Here is a 19,353-nt window from a genome sequence, read left to right as displayed (position 1 = left end):
CATCGGAGATTCCGTATCAAACTCCTCCTGGTCGCTGCCCAGAAAATTTCTTAAGTAAGTCGCCAAAGTACGCCTGAAACTGACAGTGTGTAAATAAGCCGCCCGACATTAATTCTGAGTCTGAGACCTACGGTTGTGTGATTTTGTAACGCAGGGACTTTGTTAAGTACATAACGCACTTGGTGAGGCCACAACATCTGTCCTGACCCGTCCCCACCACAAAGGAAGAGAGGGAAAAAAAATTAATCCATTACCTCTGACCACAGATTCGGCTCCCAACGAAACTCCGAGTAAACTGATACCGAACAGAGACCAGTCGGTCAAGTAATTAACTAGTCGTCAATCTTAATTACGCAGTTAGTGCTATTAAACTAATTTTCCGATGTCCACAGACGCTAACGAGGTATTGTCTGAATAGATGATCATCGATTCAAAGGGACAGGTTGACATCATCGTTTATGTAAAATAGGAAACGCTTAAGACGGCGAAATCTAACTTGGTTCCCTGGCCATTATATCGGATCGTCGTTGAAGCTACGCGGTGGCGGAGACATACAAATTCTCCCGCTTTCTGGGAATCCGTTAATTTTGGCCAACCCAACTTGAATGTACGAACTTGGCCGCTCCAGTTGACCAGAACGGCAGAAACGGCAGAACTGTTAGGTGGCTACAAGGCCGTTTTGTATACTGCGGAGAGATCAGTCGAGTGCATGCCACGTCGTGTTGCGGCACTTCTGTGTGGTCGTGGGGGCCCTACGCTATATAAGGCAGGTATACCAGTTTCTTTGGCTCTTCAGTGTATAAACTGTGCTATAACCAAGCACAGTTTATTATTTGTTATGATGACGACGAACGAGTCGTCGCCAGTGGTGACTGGTGGCCAATGCTAAATAGAAACATACAAATCACAGCAGGTTTGTCAATAACGTCAATTAGGTGCTGGCTGCATAGTCTGGGTCTACAACGACTAAAATAATTAGAAGTCGTTGGTAAAAAATAATATATATTTTACTTAACTGGTTGTACAGCATTCTTCTTGGCTGCATACATATAATTATAAAAAAGTCGCTATTAAGGCCTCACTTAAGCCTTGTTAGAGGTTACTTCCTATCAGCTGAAGGCTATGCTACTTTGCTACTAGACGTCCAGAGCAAGAATGGACAAGAGCTCGCTAGAAACTTGATACAAGCCGCGGATCGGCGTTAGGGGTGCTAGTCGCGACTCGCGGGTCCAACGATACGAATACGGACCGCGGTCGATAACTGCAACCCCTAACAAGTGTGGTATCGAACGTTGATACCACATAATTGTCCAAGTAAATTTTATTTTATGTGACACCAGTGACAAACTGATGGTGTTATTATCTGTCATCATGATTATGTGTTCAATTCATAGTGTTAATATCTGTCGTCACGATTTTAAGTTTACCTAATATAATGGTGTAAATTCTTTTAAGAACTTTGTGATGGTTCGCCGACCGAAACTGGTTGGTAAGCAAAGTACTGTATCAGCAGTTTGAGGTGGTAATCATGACATTTTTTTAAGCTCATAGAAAATGTGGGGGACTGCTTGAAACAGCGACACAGCAACCGAGAAACCCACCTCTTGGTAGCTATTGGGTACCTAATCTTAAATAAGAGGCTTCATCGTGATATGGTGCGCCTACAGAACTGTGAGACCTCTTCCCTAGCGAAAGTGAGGCTATAATCAGTACACAGTATGAACATGATGTCTCATGGGGTTGTCTGATTTTAGTTCAGTGCCCTTACGTAATTAGTTTTACAGTAATTAGGTGCTGACTGTACTTTATTTCAGTTTTGCTGCAATTCAGCTTCAGCTTCGTCGCACTTGCTCCTCCAAAATTTGCAGAATCTTTTCTGGTCCCGAAGCAAACAAAATAATGTCATTGAGCCGTGGTAAAAATTGCTGTATTGAAGAGGGCGCCGCAGCGCGTAGTGTGAACCAGTAGCCCTCCGTTTCTGGCCGTGGCGCCGCTGTGGCAATCGCAGCTTTTGTGTCTCCCTCTAGTAGACACGTGCATTTAAGGGGCGCCAGTCGGTCAGTCTGGGTCAGTCTCTCGTCCCCAGCTTGCTAGTCTGTCTCTCGTCCGCATTTGTTAGGCAGTTAGTGTCTGTCGTTCGGATCAACCTTTAAAGCCGTCAAAATGAGTCTTTTCACTCCGCCAGTAAGAGAACTCAGCGAGTGGTCGCCCGGTCGGCGCTTAGTTCCTTCATGTGAGTCTGCGCGTTAGGCTGCCAGTCTGCTCGAGTTTGTTCAAGCAATGGTCATTGGCGGTTGGATCGATCAGTTGGTCGGTCGCGCACTGAGACACTTGTCCGTCTTGAGCGACGGCGCATGTGAGGTCGCCACGTGAGTCCATTGGGCTGCGGCTTATAGCGAGGGGTAGTGGCTTCGCGGTCGACACGAGAGCCAACCCATGAAATCAGTCTGGCCGGTGCGAGCTGAGACGCCGTGAGACGGGAGATCGGCGCGCCTTCCTGCGTCCGTTGAAGCGGCTACCAGCGGACGGTTCGGGAGAGAGATTTAGGGGTGCTGCGCCAGGTCTTCTCCAGAAATCGCAGTTTATTAGAAGTTAAGTAATTGGTGATATCTTGTTTGATTTATTGTTAAATTGTACTTGTTTTCTCGGTGAGGTCACCAGCCGTTTTGCTTTGGGGTCGTCCGACCATTCCTGTCCGTTTGCCCACCCGCGGGAAGGTGGTTGTTTATAAATAGGGTAGTCCGTTTTCCCTTGGGGAGTAGGGGCGGGTTAGAGCAACCTGCAGTTCGGGTTGTTCGGTAATCTCCCTATTAATCTACCGTACGTTAGTAGCTGCCTCTGTCATGTTTGTCGGATTTGGTGTGTTAACGAATTTATTACTTGTAGTGTGTGTCTGAGCAGGACTTTGAGGTTTTATTCTATTGAGGTTATAAATATTTAATTCATAACATGCTGCTACACAAGCACCTCCAACTCTAACTAATACAATCCTAACAACACCGCGCTAACAAAGCGCGATAACAGTACTGATAAGGATCAATCACATAACCTAAGTCGCCTAACCCATATATTTTTGTGCAACACGAGCCTAGTACTACTAGAGCTCGTGTTGTTGCACAGTCGGCTGCTGCTGGAAGACTGACTCTAACGCGCGAGCAGCGCGGCGTACCAGTCCTTATCAGCTCTTATCTTGCGCAACCGGATGTGAATTATAGTGCAACATGAGCTAAGTAAATATATAGGACGCTGTAGCAGAGGCAGCGAAAAATTCAAAGTCCCAATTTAGGACACGCGCTGCTCGACGCGTACCACATATCTAAATATACGTTTTGATCTTTGATATTACTGCCTATGATCTTGAGAGGTGGTATCTATGTACTGTAGAGCATCTTAACTATTGTTTGGGCTACCTTGTAGAATTTTGTATAAGATTGCATTTCATGGGTTTTTATTTAAAAGATCATTTTAGTATATAAAGATGCCACCCTTTTTCTTAGAAGTTAAAATCAAGTTGCACCTACGGTGGCATGGTTAATACACTCCTGGAAATGGGAAAAAGAACGCATTGACACCGGTGTGTCAGACCCACCATACTTGCTCCGGACACTGCGAGAGGGCTGTACAAGCAATGATCACACGCACGGCACAGCGGACACACCAGGAACCGCGGTGTTGGCCGTCGAATGGCGCTAGCTGCGCAGCATTTGTGCACCGCCGCCGTCAGTGTCAGCCAGTTTGCCGTGGCATACGGAGCTCCATCGCAGTCTTCAACACTGGTAGCATGCCGCGACAGCGTGGACGTGAACCGAATGTGCAGTTGACGGACTTTGAGCGAGGGCGTATAGTGGGCATGCGGGAGGCCGGGTGGACGTACCGCCGAATTGCTCAACACGTGGGGCGTGAGGTCTCCACAGTACATCGATGTTGTCGCCAGTGGTCGGCGGAAGGTGCACGTGCCCGTCGACCTGGGACCGGACCGCAGCGACGCACGGATGCACGCCAAGACCGTAGGATCCTACGCAGTGCCGTAGGGGACCGCACCGCCACTTCCCAGCAAATTAGGGACACTGTTGCTCCTGGGGTATCGGCGAGGACCATTCGCAACCGTCTCCATGAAGCTGGGCTACGGTCCCGCACACCGTTAGGCCGTCTTCCGCTCACGCCCCAACATCGTGCAGCCCGCCTCCAGTGCTGTCGCGACAGGCGTGAATGGAGGGACGAATGGAGACGTGTCGTCTTCAGCGATGAGAGCCGCTTCTGCTTTGGTGCCAATGATGGTCGTATGCGTGTTTGGCGCCGTGCAGGTGAGCGCCACAATCAGGACTGCATACGACCGAGGCACACAGGGCCAACACCCGGCATCACGGTGTGGGGAGCGATCTCCTACACTGGCCGTACACCACTGGTGATCGTCGAGGGAACACTGAATAGTGCACGGTACATCCAAACCGTCATCGAACCCATCGTTCTACCATTCCTAGACCGGCAAGGGAACCTGCTGTTCCAACAGGACAATGCACGTCCGCATGTATCCCGTGCCACCCAACGTGCTCTAGAAGGTGTAAGTCAACTACCCTGGCCAGCAAGATCTCCGGATCTGTCCCCCATTGAGCATGTTTGGGACTGGATGAAGCGTCGTCTCACGCGGTCTGCACGTCCAGCACGAACGCTGGTCCAACTGAGGCGCCAGGTGGAAATGGCATGGCAAGCCGTTCCACAGATCTACATCCAGCATATCTACGATCGTCTCCATGGGAGAATAGCAGCCTGCATTGCTGCGAAAGGTGGATATACACTGTACTAGTGCCGACATTGTGCATGCTCTGTTGCCTGCGTCTATGTGCCTGTGGTTCTGTCAGTGTGATCATGTGATGTATCTGACACCAGGAATGTGTCAATAAAGTTTCCCCTTCCTGGGACAATGAATTCACGGTGTTCTTATTTCAATTTCCAGGAGTGTATTTTAATTGTTAGTGTTTTGTGCCGTTTCCATGCCTCTTACGGGGGGTGCATGGTTTGTGTGGTTGTGTAGATTGTTATAACTCTTGTTTAAAGTTACCTGTTGTGCGGTTCTAGGCGCTACAGTCTGGAGCCGAGCAACCGCTACGGTCGCAGGTTCGAATCCTGCCTCGGGCATGGATGCGTGTGATGTCCTTAGGTTAGTTAAGTTTAAGTAGTTCTAAGTTCTAGGGGACTGATGACCACAGATATTAAGTCCCATAGTGCTCAGAGCCATTTGAACCATTTAATTAGTTCTAAGTTCTAGGCGACTGATGACCTTAGAAGTTCAGTCGCATAGTGCTCAGAGCCATTTGAACCATTTATCTGTTGTGTTGCTGATTTGCACCAGTGTAGTCTGTCAGAGGCTGTGGTGAGCGGTCGTAACTACGATCGTGTTAAAAGGGAGCGGGAGGGTTCTCTGCCCGAAAGCTCATACAGTCAAAACTTGTTTCTTTCTGCCTCTGAATAAATTGTAACTTTGATATATAGAGCGTGCTTTCTGACTATAATTTTAAATCTGTTTCTTTTAAAAAATGCTTTTAGACACTCTTAAAGTGAATAAAATTCCCATTTGTTAAAAGGAATTTGGTTATGATTTCATCAGTTACTCCTTGGCAACTACTTCCATGCTTACATAGTGTGATTAAATGTGTTAATGTTCTTGATGAATCGCTAGTAAATAAAATAACTTTTTAAGAATATTCTTTGAAAATAAATCACGGTTCAGTCATCTGCAAACGGAAGGCCAGACACGCGCGCCGGGTGGAACACTGGCTGGCGCCGCGCGCCTACCTCTGACGTGCAGGTGCACGGGCAGGCTGAGCTTGGGGTCGGTGTTGACCTGGCACTCGTAGCGGCCGCCGTCCTCGTGCCGGACGCCCACCAGCCGCAGCGTCCACGAGTCCGGGTCGGAGCCGTGCAGCACCTCGAACCGAGAGTCCGACGTGTACGTCAGCACGCCGGACGTCAGGATGTGCAGGTCCCGCGACCGGATCCACGACACCTGCGGGCAGCAACAAACCAACAGTGAGAAATGAGAGACGCCAAACACACAGTCAACTGAACACAACTTCTGGAGGTTAATTATATGATGTTAGAGATTATTTAAACTTCCACATTCGATCTAGCCAGCTTCGGAACTCTGAACTTTCTCTTTTCTGAGTAATCTGTGCATGCGTTGTAGACATACCATATGGCTTACGTCAATGCGGTCATGCGAGACACAGCTGGCCCTCTTTGTGCATGATATACAACAGGCTCTAGACACCGGCTCCCAGGTTGTCAGCTCCAAGCATTCACCGCGGGACACAAAGATATTGAGCATATTTGGTCGGAATTTAAAGGTATTGTCCACCATGTGCTAGAGAAGTATAGGGGAGGGAAAGGATCCACCTTGGTACAACAATCATATTAGGAAGTTGCTGAGAAACCAGAGAATTTTTTCACAGTCGTTTTAAACATAGTCACTACCCCGCTGAAAAACAGAAGTTATGCGAAATGATAGCAGCTGTCAGAAGGGCAATGAGAGATTCTTTTGATGAATTTGAAAGCAACATTTTATCTGCAGGTTCTAAAAATAACCGCAAAAAATTTTGGTCGTATGTAAAATCTATGAACGCTACAAATAATTCAATACCTTCCCTTGCTGACAGTTCAGGTAACGTAACTGGTGACGAGAAACAGAAGGCCGAAATTCTAAACCTAGCTTTCAAAAACTCGTTTACGATAGAGGACTGCAATACCATTCCCCCTTTCAATTATCGAACAAACGAAAGGATGGCTGCATAGTGTTTAGTGTAGCTGAGATTGTAAAACAGTTAAGATCCTCATACGCCAGGATGGCATCTGGTCCAGACGGTAACCCCGTAAGATTTTATGTTCACTATGTTACAAATACAGCACCATTCTTATCCGTCATCTGTCAGAGATCATTGGAACGGCGGAAAGTTCCACGAGACTGGAAGAGGGCAATCTATAAAAAGGGTAGAAAATCGGATGCACATAATTACCGGCCACTTTCACTGACATCGATTTGGAACATATCTTGTGTTCTGACATAATGACCTTTCTAGACTCTGAGAAGCTCATCTGCAGAAACCAGCTCGGTTTTAGGAAACAGCGGTCATGTGAGACACAGCTGGCCCTCTTTGTGCATGATATACAACAGGCTCTAGATACAGGCTCTCAGGTTGATGCCAAATTTCTCGAATTTCGAAACGCGTTCTACTCAGTTCCGCACTGTCGCTTGCTCCAAAAAGTGAGCGCTTACGGTCTATCCGATGACATATGCGTTTGGATAGAAAGTTTCTAACAGGCAGAGAGCATTATGTCGTCCTGAATGGGGTGATTGCAACAAAAAGACGCGTAACTTCAGGTGTGCCTCAGGGCAGCATAGTAGGTCCACTGCTTTCTACGGCTTACATAAACGATTTGGTTGATGGCATTTACAGCTCCATTAGACAGTTTGCCGATGATGCCGTAGTCCACAGGAAAGTAGTATCACACGAAAGTTGTGACCAAATCAATGAGGATTTCCAGAAAATAAATGCGTGGTGTAATGACTGGCAGTTATCAAATCGTTCAAATGGCTCTGAGCACTATGGGACTTAACATCTGAGGTCATCAGTCCCCTAGAACTTAGAACTACTCAAACCTAACTAACCTAAAGACATCACACAGATCCATGCCCGAGACAGGATTCGTACCTGCGACCGTAGCGATCGCGTGGTTCCAGACTGAAGCGTCTAGAACAACTCGGCCACAACGGCCGGCTGGCAGTTATCTCTCAATATTAGTAAGTGTAACTTACTGCCTATAACAAAGCGAAAATCCCCATTAATATACGAGTACAAACGCCCAGTCTGTGAAAGCGGTAACATCCGTCAAGTATTTGGGTGTGACTGTTCGAAATGATGTCAAATGGAATGATCAGATTACACAAGTAACGGGCAAGGCGAAGTCTAGAGTGCGGTTTATTGGTAGAATCCTGAAGCGATGCAGTCCTTCAACAAAGGAAATTGCTTACAATATGTTAGTTCGTCCAGTCTTAGAATATTGATCGTCTTACCTGTTGGGTCTGATTCAGGAGACTGAGAAGGTCCAAAGAAGAGCTCCAAGATTCGTGACTGGCACATTTAGCCATCGCGAGAGCGTTACAAATCTCATAGAAAGTTTGAAGTGGGCACACCTGCAGGTAGACGACGAGCTAAAAGGAAGGGGCTGCTCACTAAATTCCGAAACCCGATCTTCGCCGAGGATGTAGAGCATATATTATTAACACCAACTTTGAAATCGCGCAATGATCATCATAAGGGAAATTAGAGCACGTACTGAGGCGTCCAGAAGTCGTTTTAGCCTCGCGCGATCCGCGAGTGGAACAGAGGGAGGTAAATATGACTTTGGCGCGAATTGTGCCCGTCGCCACACACCGCTTAGTGGCTAGCGGAGTATACATGTAGATGTAGAATTAAAATGACCAGTCGACCAGATGAGTGGTCAGATCGTAGTCCAACCTAACTATAATAATATAGTTCGGCAACTAACCTTGCTAGTAGTCAACTCGTGGTGCATAAGTTCGTAGCGGTTTTTTTTTCTTCTTTTTTTTTGCATGTTGGTATTCCGGTTGCTATGGGCTCATTTATCGACTATCATTTCTTGTTTCTAGTTCACTGTTAATGTTTAAGTTTCCATATTGTCATTTTGTCATTTGGAGATAATGGATGGAGATGTGGTCGCTGGAAAACAGAGCGACATGTGTAGAAGTCGGATTATTTCCGACATATTCTTCTGTTTGAGTTCAGTAGAGGGGTGGCAGCAGCAGAGGGTGCCAGAGACATTTGCGATGACTGCAAGAAAATGGTTTTCTCGTTTTAACGAGGATGGTTTTGACATTAGTAACGCTCCATGTTCGGGAAGAAATTCGGGGTTTGATGAAGATCTTTTAAACGCATTAATTGACAATGATCCAATTCAATGTTCTCGAGAATTGGCAGATCTGATGAACTGTGATCATTCCATCATCGTTCGGCTATTTCATGCAATGTGGAAGGTTCAGAAATCATGTATAAGGGTAACGCATGCTCTAAGCCAAAATCACAAAAAACGGCGTGTGGCCGTAAGTGCATATCTGCTTGTTTGTCATAAACTGGCTCGTGAACAACGCCGACCATTCCTATCCTGTATCACTATTGGTGACTAGAAGTGGTATCTTTACGCTAATGTAAGGGAAAGAAGAATGGCTGTGCCCAAACAAAACAGCAGCTCCCCGTACAAAGAACTGCGCTCATGCACAAAAAATAATGTTACGAATATGGCGAAACAGCGACGGTGTGGTATACTACGAATTCCTTCCCTGAGGTGTAACCATCACTGCTGACATTTATTGCCAACATTAGATCCAAGAACAAGGTCCAGGAAGACTGCCTGAAGTGGTGCTACTGTGCGATAACACCCACCCACATTCTGCTACACTGACAAAAAAGCACTACATAGGAGTTCAGCGGGGAAGTCATTCCACACCATACTTATTCACCAGCCGGCCGCTGTGACCGAGCGGTTCTAGGCCCTTCAGTCCGGAACTGCCCTGCTGCTACGGTCGCAGGTTCGAATCCTGCCTCGAGCATGGATGAGTGTGATGTCCTTAGGTTAGTTAGGTTTAAGTAGGGTACAGGTGACCTCTGGAGCCATTTGACTTTATTCAGCAGATCTTTCGCCTTCAAGTTTTCACCTTTTCCGCTCTCTACCGAGCAACTTCCAAGGAATTTCCTTTTCGGACGAAAATGCGCTCCTCAACATGGCTCGACGACTTCTTCGCCTCAAAACCAGGTGATTTCTACATTCACAGAACCGAAAACTTACCCCAGTTTTGGCAAACTGTTGTAAATAGTGAAGGAGAAGATATTATTGTTGATTAAATTCTCTGTTATGTATTTCTGTTGTGTTTATTAGTCTCATGGAAAAACGCTACGAATTTACGCACCAGCTTCATAAGGTCATGTCCCTGAGGGCTAGATGTGTTGGTGGACTATGCTGCGCTCGAATACGTCTGTGAATACCTCCCTAGCTCAGCGGTAGACAGAGTTCACATCTGTGAAGGCGCCGAGTACAACTAAAGTTAAAGGAGAAATCATGCTCTTAATTTTGCGACACAAACATCTCAGTGAACTTCCACACTAAATTGGTCAGAAATAGCTCCCACTGGTATTTGTATACAGTCAGTACTTATTGCTATAATGCTAGTTCATATTTCCGTAAAGTCACTCGTTATCACTGTGAACCAGTTTTGAAAGAGTCGAAAAATATCGAAGAGTACCGTAAATTATAGAAAAGTTATGGAAATATCGAAAAATATCTGAGGTACTGAAAGAATGCGACAAGTATCGAAACAACAGAAAATTATTGAACAATACGAAGATACCGAAAAGTATCAGTATTACTGAAAATATTATAAAGAATTGGAAACTATAGGTGCAATACGTCGAAATAATGTTTGTTGCATCGAGTCACACAGCTCACAGACGGCGACGTAAGTGCTTCTCGCATGTAAGTTGACTCAGCAAAATATAACATGCTTGGAAATTGCATCAGCAATTCCTTGAACGCATATGTGTAGACGTTAGCGGGTGAGTAACAACTAAAATTATAGAACGATCGTTTTCAGTTTAGAAGATTTCCAAAATTGCTACTCTGGTTGAGCAGTAAAGGAAACTAGGAAATTTTTGGAAGATGACTGCCAACAGCCGTTAAGTAATGTATAAAACACATATTTGAACCAACAGCTGTTTTTTTAACCCAAAATCTACCGGTTTCGGTCTTGGACAATCTTCACGGTTGCTATCCAAAGATAAAAATAATTTTATGTAGGTTACAGGAATTGTTAAAAGCCTTTTATAACGAAGTGCAAAATAACATGAATATTTACAAGGGTTAAAGTGGTTTAAGCCACCATATTGCATTAGCCATTACTTAGAAGTGTAGTGTATGCCATGAATGTAAATATATGAGACAGGACTTCACAGCAAACATCCAAATTCTAAATCTATACAGGGCAGTACTATAGATAAGATCAGGACTGTAAGTATTACTTATACAAAATATTGAGAAGCTGGTCAATTTAAAAGAATATTTTCGCCATGTGGTATAAAAATATCTCGATGACAAGATAGTTGGTAATGTAGAAGACTAGACTATCTTTGGTGAATATCTTTGGTATAGTGTCATATGTAAACAGCAAACGAAGTTGCTATGCCCAAGCTATAAGATAACATAGATGTTACAACACAAGGTAGGAAACATTATAAAATCCTAATGTTACGCGATATCCTATTCATTGCATGTACCTGATGAAATGCATACAAACAGACGTGAATTGTATCATAAATGTAATGGACATCGCATTGTAACATCCTCTCTCTCTCTATTCGTTTAGTCGGTTCCGACTCTTCGTGACCCCATGAACCAAATCACGCCACTTTTTCCTGTCTTGCACTTTCTCCCGTAGACCTTCCAGGTTGGAACACATTGCTTCTGTGATGCCATCGATCCATCTCATCCTCTGACGTCCTCTTCTTCTAGTTCCTTCAATCTTCCCCAGCATTAATGCTTTTTCCAGCGAGGCATGGCTTCGCATTGTGTGTCCAAAGTAGGTCAGCTTTTGTTTTAACATTAGACCTTCCAGGGAGAAATCTGGTTTAATTTTCTCCAATATTGATCTGTTGGTTCTCTTTGCAGTCCATGGAACTCTAAGAAGTTTCCTCCAACACCACAATTCGAAGGAGTCAATTCTTCGCCGTTCAGCCTTTCTAATGGTCCAGGTCTCACATCCATACATCACAACTAGAAAGACCATAGCCCTCTCAATACCGATCTTTGTTGCTAGTGTTATATCTCTGGACCTTATAACCTTGTCAAGGTTTGACAACGCCTGTCTACAGAGCAACAGGCGTCTCCGGATTTCATGGCTGCAGTCGCCATCAGCAGAGATCTGGGAACCGAGATAACTGAATGTGGTCACTACCTCCATGGTTTCTCCTGCTATATCCCACAAATTGGTAGGTGTAGTTGCCATAGTTTTCGTTTTCTTCACATTCAGCATAAGACCGGCCTTTTCACTTTCGTCTTTCACCTTCAGCAAGAGTGTTCTCAATTCTTCTTCACTTTCTGTCAACAGGATCGTATCATCCGCGTACCTGAGGTTGTTTACATTTATTCCAGCTATTTTAATTCCTGTTTCACCTTCATCTAGCCTCGCATTCCTCATAACATGTTCTGCATACAGATTGAATAAGTACGGTGACAGTATGCACGTTATTGTATTGTAACATTAAAACAAGCTAAAACACAGTGTTCAGAAACGGGTTTAAATGTCACTCAGTGTTTACATGCTTCTAAGCTATAGCGGTGAAACAATTACTGTTACATATCGACTATATTTAAAGGAAATCATCATACATAAATAAGATTTCATTGCTGTTCTTAACTGGAACCTTAGTGTGTTAGTAATGCTAGCATCTTAAAGACGAGGAGAGGAGTAAATAACAACAGCATAACCAACTGTGCACTTAAAGTTGCCTTTAAGGAGTGCTGATAACACATGTACATAGTAGTGGTAGTGAAGAGTAATATTCTTTAAACAGTGTAAAACTATAGCTAGAGGCATTAGAGGCTTAGCCATTGAGTATACATGTGTAGTACTTATTTGTCTGCGTGCATATGGACGATTGTGGGGGGGGTGTAATAATAGTACGAGGAAAAAGACATTAAAGTGTCTCGAAACATCATAAACGTCTGCCTTTCGAAACTGTTTTCCGGAATTTACTCCACAATACTTTTTTCTCTGGGTAGCAGCAAAATATGTAGTGTCTCATAATCGCCCATACTCGCTTTATGACTTATAAACTGAAGTAACTCCTTACATTTAAAGCACATCACAATCGACAGAAAGTGTTTTCCAATACAGCCAGGCGGGTTCCGACTTGTAAGTTCCCCCGTCTATGTCATTTCCAAAATATGCTGACCAACTTTTCTGACACCCTCTACACAATTTGCTAAAACTATCACATTGAAACATCAGTGTGACATAAAATTTCGATTTACATATTCTTCCATCATGTAGCACGCTCTCTAGAAAGAAGTTTCTCATGTTTAAAGCTTCATGAGTTGGAAATACCAAGATTTCCCCGACAATGTATAGTTTAATTTGGTCAATACCAAAAGCGCGTTTCCATATGAGACTGTAACCCACTAAACCGATTTATGAATGATCATTTGTTATCAACTGAAACATTCGAAAGCTTGATGACCGATGGAACAATAAAAAATTTGAATAACAAAGGATGTCCGAGGCGTGGTGTTTATTTAAACGTAAGACATTGGAAGATTACTCAGACTTACACTTCAAAACCGATGTCAAGCTACCGGCCGATGTCTCTGAAAATTTCACTCCACTTTGCCTCAAAGGTACGAACTCAATGAGTGACTTGACCCGGTTTAACGCGGGTGCTTTGATAAGAGTTGTTAATTTAAGTTGCAACTTAATATGGAAACAAAACAATTGCAATTCTTTTGCGTGGCTTATTCGTGGATTTGTTCACTATTCGGTACTGTTCGCTGTTTACACTGATGCGCTGTTGCAAACAATTGGTTCATGGCTCTGTAGCGGCACCAACGTTCAGAATAGGGAGAGTTAGTTTTGTGCGATATTCTGAGCACAAGTTACTGCCAGGTGCGGGCCAGATGGCAGTGAGTCACGCATACCAACAGATGCGAAGTAGAACAGAGGCCACAGGGCCGTCAAATTGTTTAAAGAGTATACGTAGCAGTTTTGCGTGTCACAAGTCGCGGGCGGTAGGGGCCCACTGGTCAACCTAGCGTGTTATCAGTACGTGACACGAAGCGGCGCGCTTGGCAAAACAGTGGCGCACAGCCAGGTATAAATAGGTGTCGTTTTCTAACAAGCTTCATTCAAGTGTGGCAGCTCTCACGGACAGCGGGCGTGTTACACCACCAGTGTTCCAGTCCACTTTGCTCGTTGCAATGAAAAAAATGTACAGCTCGATGTTAACAGGCTACAATTGTGGAATACGTACCACTCTCAGATTCTGTATGGATGTCTGTGGACAATCTTGATGTAATGAGAGAACCAGAGGGATAAGATATAGTTTATGAGTACATTTAGAATTAGGTCTTGAGTATCCAGAAAACAGCCATGAAATTCACTCCAATCTACCATTACGCCCAGAGAAAACGATACCACAACTTAGCACAACAAGCCAGTATTTCCACAAAAGGTGACTTCCACATCATATGAAAAAATTATGAATGGAAAAAGCGATTTCGAAAGGCTTCAGCAAAAATGTACGCTATGTGCTCCTACCAAAATAGTTTGAGAGACCACTCACAGATAATTTCATAATTTCTTTATGGCCTCCACTTCAGTTCCGTCCTCAGTAGCGTCATTCCTCATGTAATCCAACTGTAACACATCCATCATGTTAATAAAAATGTTTCAAGTAGAAGTCTAAACTCGAGGAACGTGTCCATCTTTGCTAACAAGTTGAGAACACTTCGTTCAATATCACACCCCTGTGTTAGCTATGATTAAATATTTCCTTCTGATAGCTGCAATTATATAGACCCATTGCACAGTCAATCGTCTGACGTTGTTGTGTAGCAGACTTCTTTTCCAACTTGTGAGGCCATGTGGTTTGCTTCGATTAGCCCAGCATGGTTCACTTAACGTACGACACTAGGTATTCGGAACCCGTCCAAAAGTCTAAATTTCAACGCGAAGCGATCCTTTTCCACCCCAATAGTCAGCAGCAGTTTGCCGGCGTGAAGCTGAACTTCTGAGTTACTGGGTGGTTATAATTAAACTAGCCCTATTTAACACATTATAACACAGAAATTATTTACCATACGAATACCAAATTTGGTAGCATTAATGTCCAGAGTATAGGGTGTGTGATTTCCATGCTCCAGAGCGCCACCGTCCAGAAATTATTTATCATACAAATACCAAATTTGGTAGCATTAATATCCAGAGTATGGGGTGCGTGATTTCCATGCATAACAGAGCCACCATCTAGTTCCAACCATGTCCACCATCTGCCGTGATCAGTCATCGCGCTTTAATGACTGCCACCACAACTCTCTTATCATGTGCATGATAGTCCCTCCCTTATTTCTTGATGATACAAAACGAGCCCTCGTCCTTTCAAATTTTCGTTGATTTAGCTTTAAAATGGTTACATAATAAAATACTTTCAAAAAAATCTTATCAAAAACTTATATACAGCTTGTACAGGAACCGTACTCCAGTTACAAGAATCTAAGCACCTGAAAGGGAAGCAGTGGTTGAGAATGGAGTGAAACAGGGTTGCAGATAGCTCCGATATTGTTCCATTTTGCACACTGAGCAGTCAGTAAAAGAAATCAAAGGAAAATTTGGGGAAGGAATTAAAGTTAACAGAGAAGAACTAAGAACTTGGAGGGTTGCCAATGATATTGTAATTCTATCAGAGACAGAAGAGGATTCGGGAGATCATATGAACCACGAATAACTTAAATTGGGATGATCGCATAGATAATGTCATGGGGAACCCAAACCAGAAACTGCGTTTTATTGACTGAACACTTAGAAGATGTAGCAGGTTTACTAAAGAACTGCCTACACTATGTTTGTACGTCCGATGCAGGAGTTTTGCTTACCAGATAGGATTGACGGAGGACATTGAAAAATGTGACAAAAGAAACAGGGCATTACTGGTGAAGCTCTATTAAAAAACAACAGTAATGCTGCAGCTGCACTTCGAGAATGTCGCCGGCTGAAAGGATCACGGAAGCGTTCTCTCCTGTGCAGAGTATGATGAAGCAGTTCGAAACAAACGGAGAACTGGGCGTCGCTCCGGGAAGGGACCGACGACTGGTTGCACCCCAGGTGGTTGATGAAATCGCTGTTGCGATGACAGACAACGGTGCGCGCAATTCCCGATCGTCAGGCAGTGCGCGTGCTGTGTCACGATAGTTGAACGTCCCGTGGTCCACTGTACGGAAGATGCTTCGAACCATTCTCAAATGGTATCCGTACAAGATTGATATCGTACAGGGGCTTGCACCACAGGACACACAACGACGTGTTGACTTCACCCTTCACTTTCTCAAAAGGTGTGAAGTTGACAATGGCTGGCCCTGGACCATTCTATGGGCAGACAAAGAACATTTTTCTCTGACGTGTGAGGTAGACACATAGAACTGCCGAGTGTGGGTATCTTCACCTCCAATCACTGTGCATGAAGTTCCTCTGTATGGTGAACGTGTTACCGTATGGTGTGGCTTCACGGCGACGTTCATCAATGGACCATTCTTTGTTGAACAGGATGGTGCTCAAGAGCCAAAGACGTGCCGTTTAACCAGCCAGCGTTCTTGAGATATGCTTCCCCAGCATGTCATACCCGCCCCAAAGGAGAGAAACGCATTGAACTCAACAGTTTTCATGCAAGATGGGTCCCCACGACACACGCTCGCAAAGTTCACCTGCTTCTTCGAAACACGTTTGGAAACGATCGGCTGATAGTTCGATTGGCGAGCAACAGGAATAGTACCGCTATGCATTGGTATGATGTACCGTACCAGCACATTAAAAGCGATTCAATTGAATTGATTCTGCATTATTTCTCCTCTCCATGTCCTTGACAGTAGTGCTACCAAGTTTAGTCCTCGCACGGTAGTTATTTTCCGTCTAACGACTTGTTAAATAGGGAGAGTTTAATTACAACCACCCAATAGCAGATGTACCTGACAGCAGAGTTCCACTAATCGCCACTAATCGATAAGGGTGCGGCAAGCGATGCATTTTCCATTGCCAATCAGACCGCTAGCCACTAAATCGTCCTATTCTTGTAATACAGCCCTACAGCTCTTACAGGTACCTTCTGAGGCCACTTTCAGATTATTCCAACCTCGCTTCTCATGTCTAGTGGGTTGCGATACATTATGCTGACAGTCGTAACAACGGCAGTGGCACTAACTCTGGAAAAACAGCCGTTATCGTCGTTTTATTCCATTCTTATTGGTATTCTTTGCCGATACTCTTCGTCGCTACAGCAGCTACAGAGCTATCCTGCTGCTGCCAACAGCGGGGAAACGTCCTTCACCATCCTCGATCTTCAATACTCAACACAATAAGGCTCATTTTATCTTGGTCGTTATTTAAGACATAAAATGTTACGGCTACAGCAGCGTACTTAATTATGTTGTCGCTAGTATTCTATAGAATCGTGTCGTATTGTGTGAGAACGTTGTATCTTTTTATGGACGAGAGCTGTACTTCACTAAAGCTTCCTTACGGCACAACGAAGGAGCGTCTTACGCAATAGATGGTCGCAAAACAATCACTAGAAGAGTTACTTCCAATATCTCAACTGATGAACCGATAAAGCAATTTCGGTAGCCTGCTTTTTATTTGACATCCAGAGATAATATATAACAGTATCAAAGATTTCGAATTTTAACATTTGGTCTTAGGGTACTTGTTCTTGTCCTCGTTGGAACGTGTGATACTCATTTCACGATTCGACAGCAAACATTGTAATTACGAAATTAGGTGAAACAATCAATATGACATTTTTAATACATTGAAAGAAATTTAGCATAACTGTATGTTATTCATTGCTAAACAAATGAAAACAGATAAATATTACCACATCCGGGCAGCATTTATTGTACGTTTGGTGAAATCTGTCCTGCTTGGTGTTCCGCTTTTCACAAATGATGATTATGCAGCACAGTGTTGGCTATTGTTACAGTATAATGCCGGTCAGTACGTTGCGTTTGTCCGTATACCTGTAAAATCAACTGCCACCGTGTCCTAAATATCTTCGAGTCTGTTCTGTGACGGCTGGTGGTTATTTCATGCCAAAAAACTTGTGAAGTGTGACTGTTTGTGGACAAGTATGCCGGCCGAAGTGGCCGTGCGGTTAAAGGCGCTGCAGTCTGGAACCGCAAGACCGCTACGGTCGCAGGTTCGAATCCTCCCTCGGGCATGGATGTTTGTGATGTCCTTAGGTTAGTTAGGTTTAACTAGTTCTAAGTTCTAGGGGACTAATGACCTCAGCAGTTGAGTCCCACAGTGCTCAGAGACATTTGAACCATTTTTTTGGACAAGTATTTCGCAGGCCACAGGAAGACACACACGATAGGAGACCGGCTGCAAGCCTATGCCATAAACGTAACAAAACTAGTCTACCCATGTGGAAATGCTCGTTTAAAGAAGACAGAGATTCCAATATTAGAACACCGTTTAAAAAATTATAGTCAATGGTCTAATGACGCCGACAGAAACGTAGTGGAAATTTTGAAATTTGTGGTAAGGTCTTATGGAACCAAACTGCTGAGATCATCGGTCGCTACGCTTACACACTACTTTTTTTTTTTTTTCTTTATTGTATTTCAATTCCCCATCGGGGCGGGCTGGCAGCAGCATATGCGCTGCTCTTCAGCCGAAAGACATAGAACAAAACAATAGAAGACATTTAAAAACAGCAAAGGAGAGAGGAAGGCGAACATAGATATAAAAAAGGGAGAACATCATGGAAGGCAATATACAAAAAACGGGGTGACTGTAAAACGGAGATAAAAAACTGTTTAGAAGTAGCACACACAAAAAGCCACACACTGCGACAATTAAAAGAACACAAGGCACAGTATGACTGGAGCATAAAGGTGTTGACGGATGGCAAAGCACATAACGTAACACTGACGGCGAACCTCAAGGCAGTACACAATTAAAATCACACCTCTTGACGCACACGAGAAACAGCACGAAACGCAACACTGACGTGGCACACTGATGATGATCAATACAGAGGATCTGCCAGGTTCAAGGAGATGAGGGAGACCTGAAGAAGGGAGGGAGGGGAAGAGATGGGGGAGGGGAATGGGGGCACACTACTTAATCTAACTTACGCTAAGAACGGCACATACACCCATGACCGAGGGAGAACTAGAACCTCCGACGGGGGTGACCGCGAGGGCCGTAACAAGACGCCTCAGACCACGCGGCCAAGTAATGTATTAAAGTAGTTAACGGCAGTAAAAATACTTCACGTCATCAGAAGCCCCTCCCCTCCCCCGCCCCACAACGTGAACTAAAAGTCGGTTATTTTAGAATTTCAGATATTTCATACGATGACACCGCAGTACACCCAGAAAGAGTTTAATGAAATTAATAGAGCAAATGGTTAAGTACACTTTGAAATTGTACCTAGAAGACTAAGATAGCGTATTGTCAATAAATCTAAATGAAAACTGAATAAATTAACTATGGTGTCATAGACCTAGTCCATGAGTATTTAT

The 19,353-nt window shown here is 44.2% G+C and overlaps 1 protein-coding gene across 1 annotated transcript in view; it reads right to left on the bottom strand.

Moving 5' to 3' along the window:
- Nucleotides 1-19,353, bottom strand: part of LOC126413147 (lachesin-like) — a 669,513-nt gene that overhangs the window by 192,129 nt on the left and 458,031 nt on the right. The window contains exon 2 of the mRNA XM_050083041.1: nucleotides 5,794-6,004. Coding sequence (XP_049938998.1) covers nucleotides 5,794-6,004 — 211 coding nt within the window. The remainder of the gene's footprint in view (nucleotides 1-5,793; nucleotides 6,005-19,353) is intronic.

Source organism: Schistocerca serialis, chromosome 7 (genome assembly GCF_023864345.2).
Source record: "Schistocerca serialis cubense isolate TAMUIC-IGC-003099 chromosome 7, iqSchSeri2.2, whole genome shotgun sequence".
NCBI classification, from domain to species: domain Eukaryota; kingdom Metazoa; phylum Arthropoda; class Insecta; order Orthoptera; family Acrididae; genus Schistocerca; species Schistocerca serialis.
Note: the sequence above shows the minus strand (reverse complement) of the source record. Positions and strands in the feature narration are given on the sequence as shown.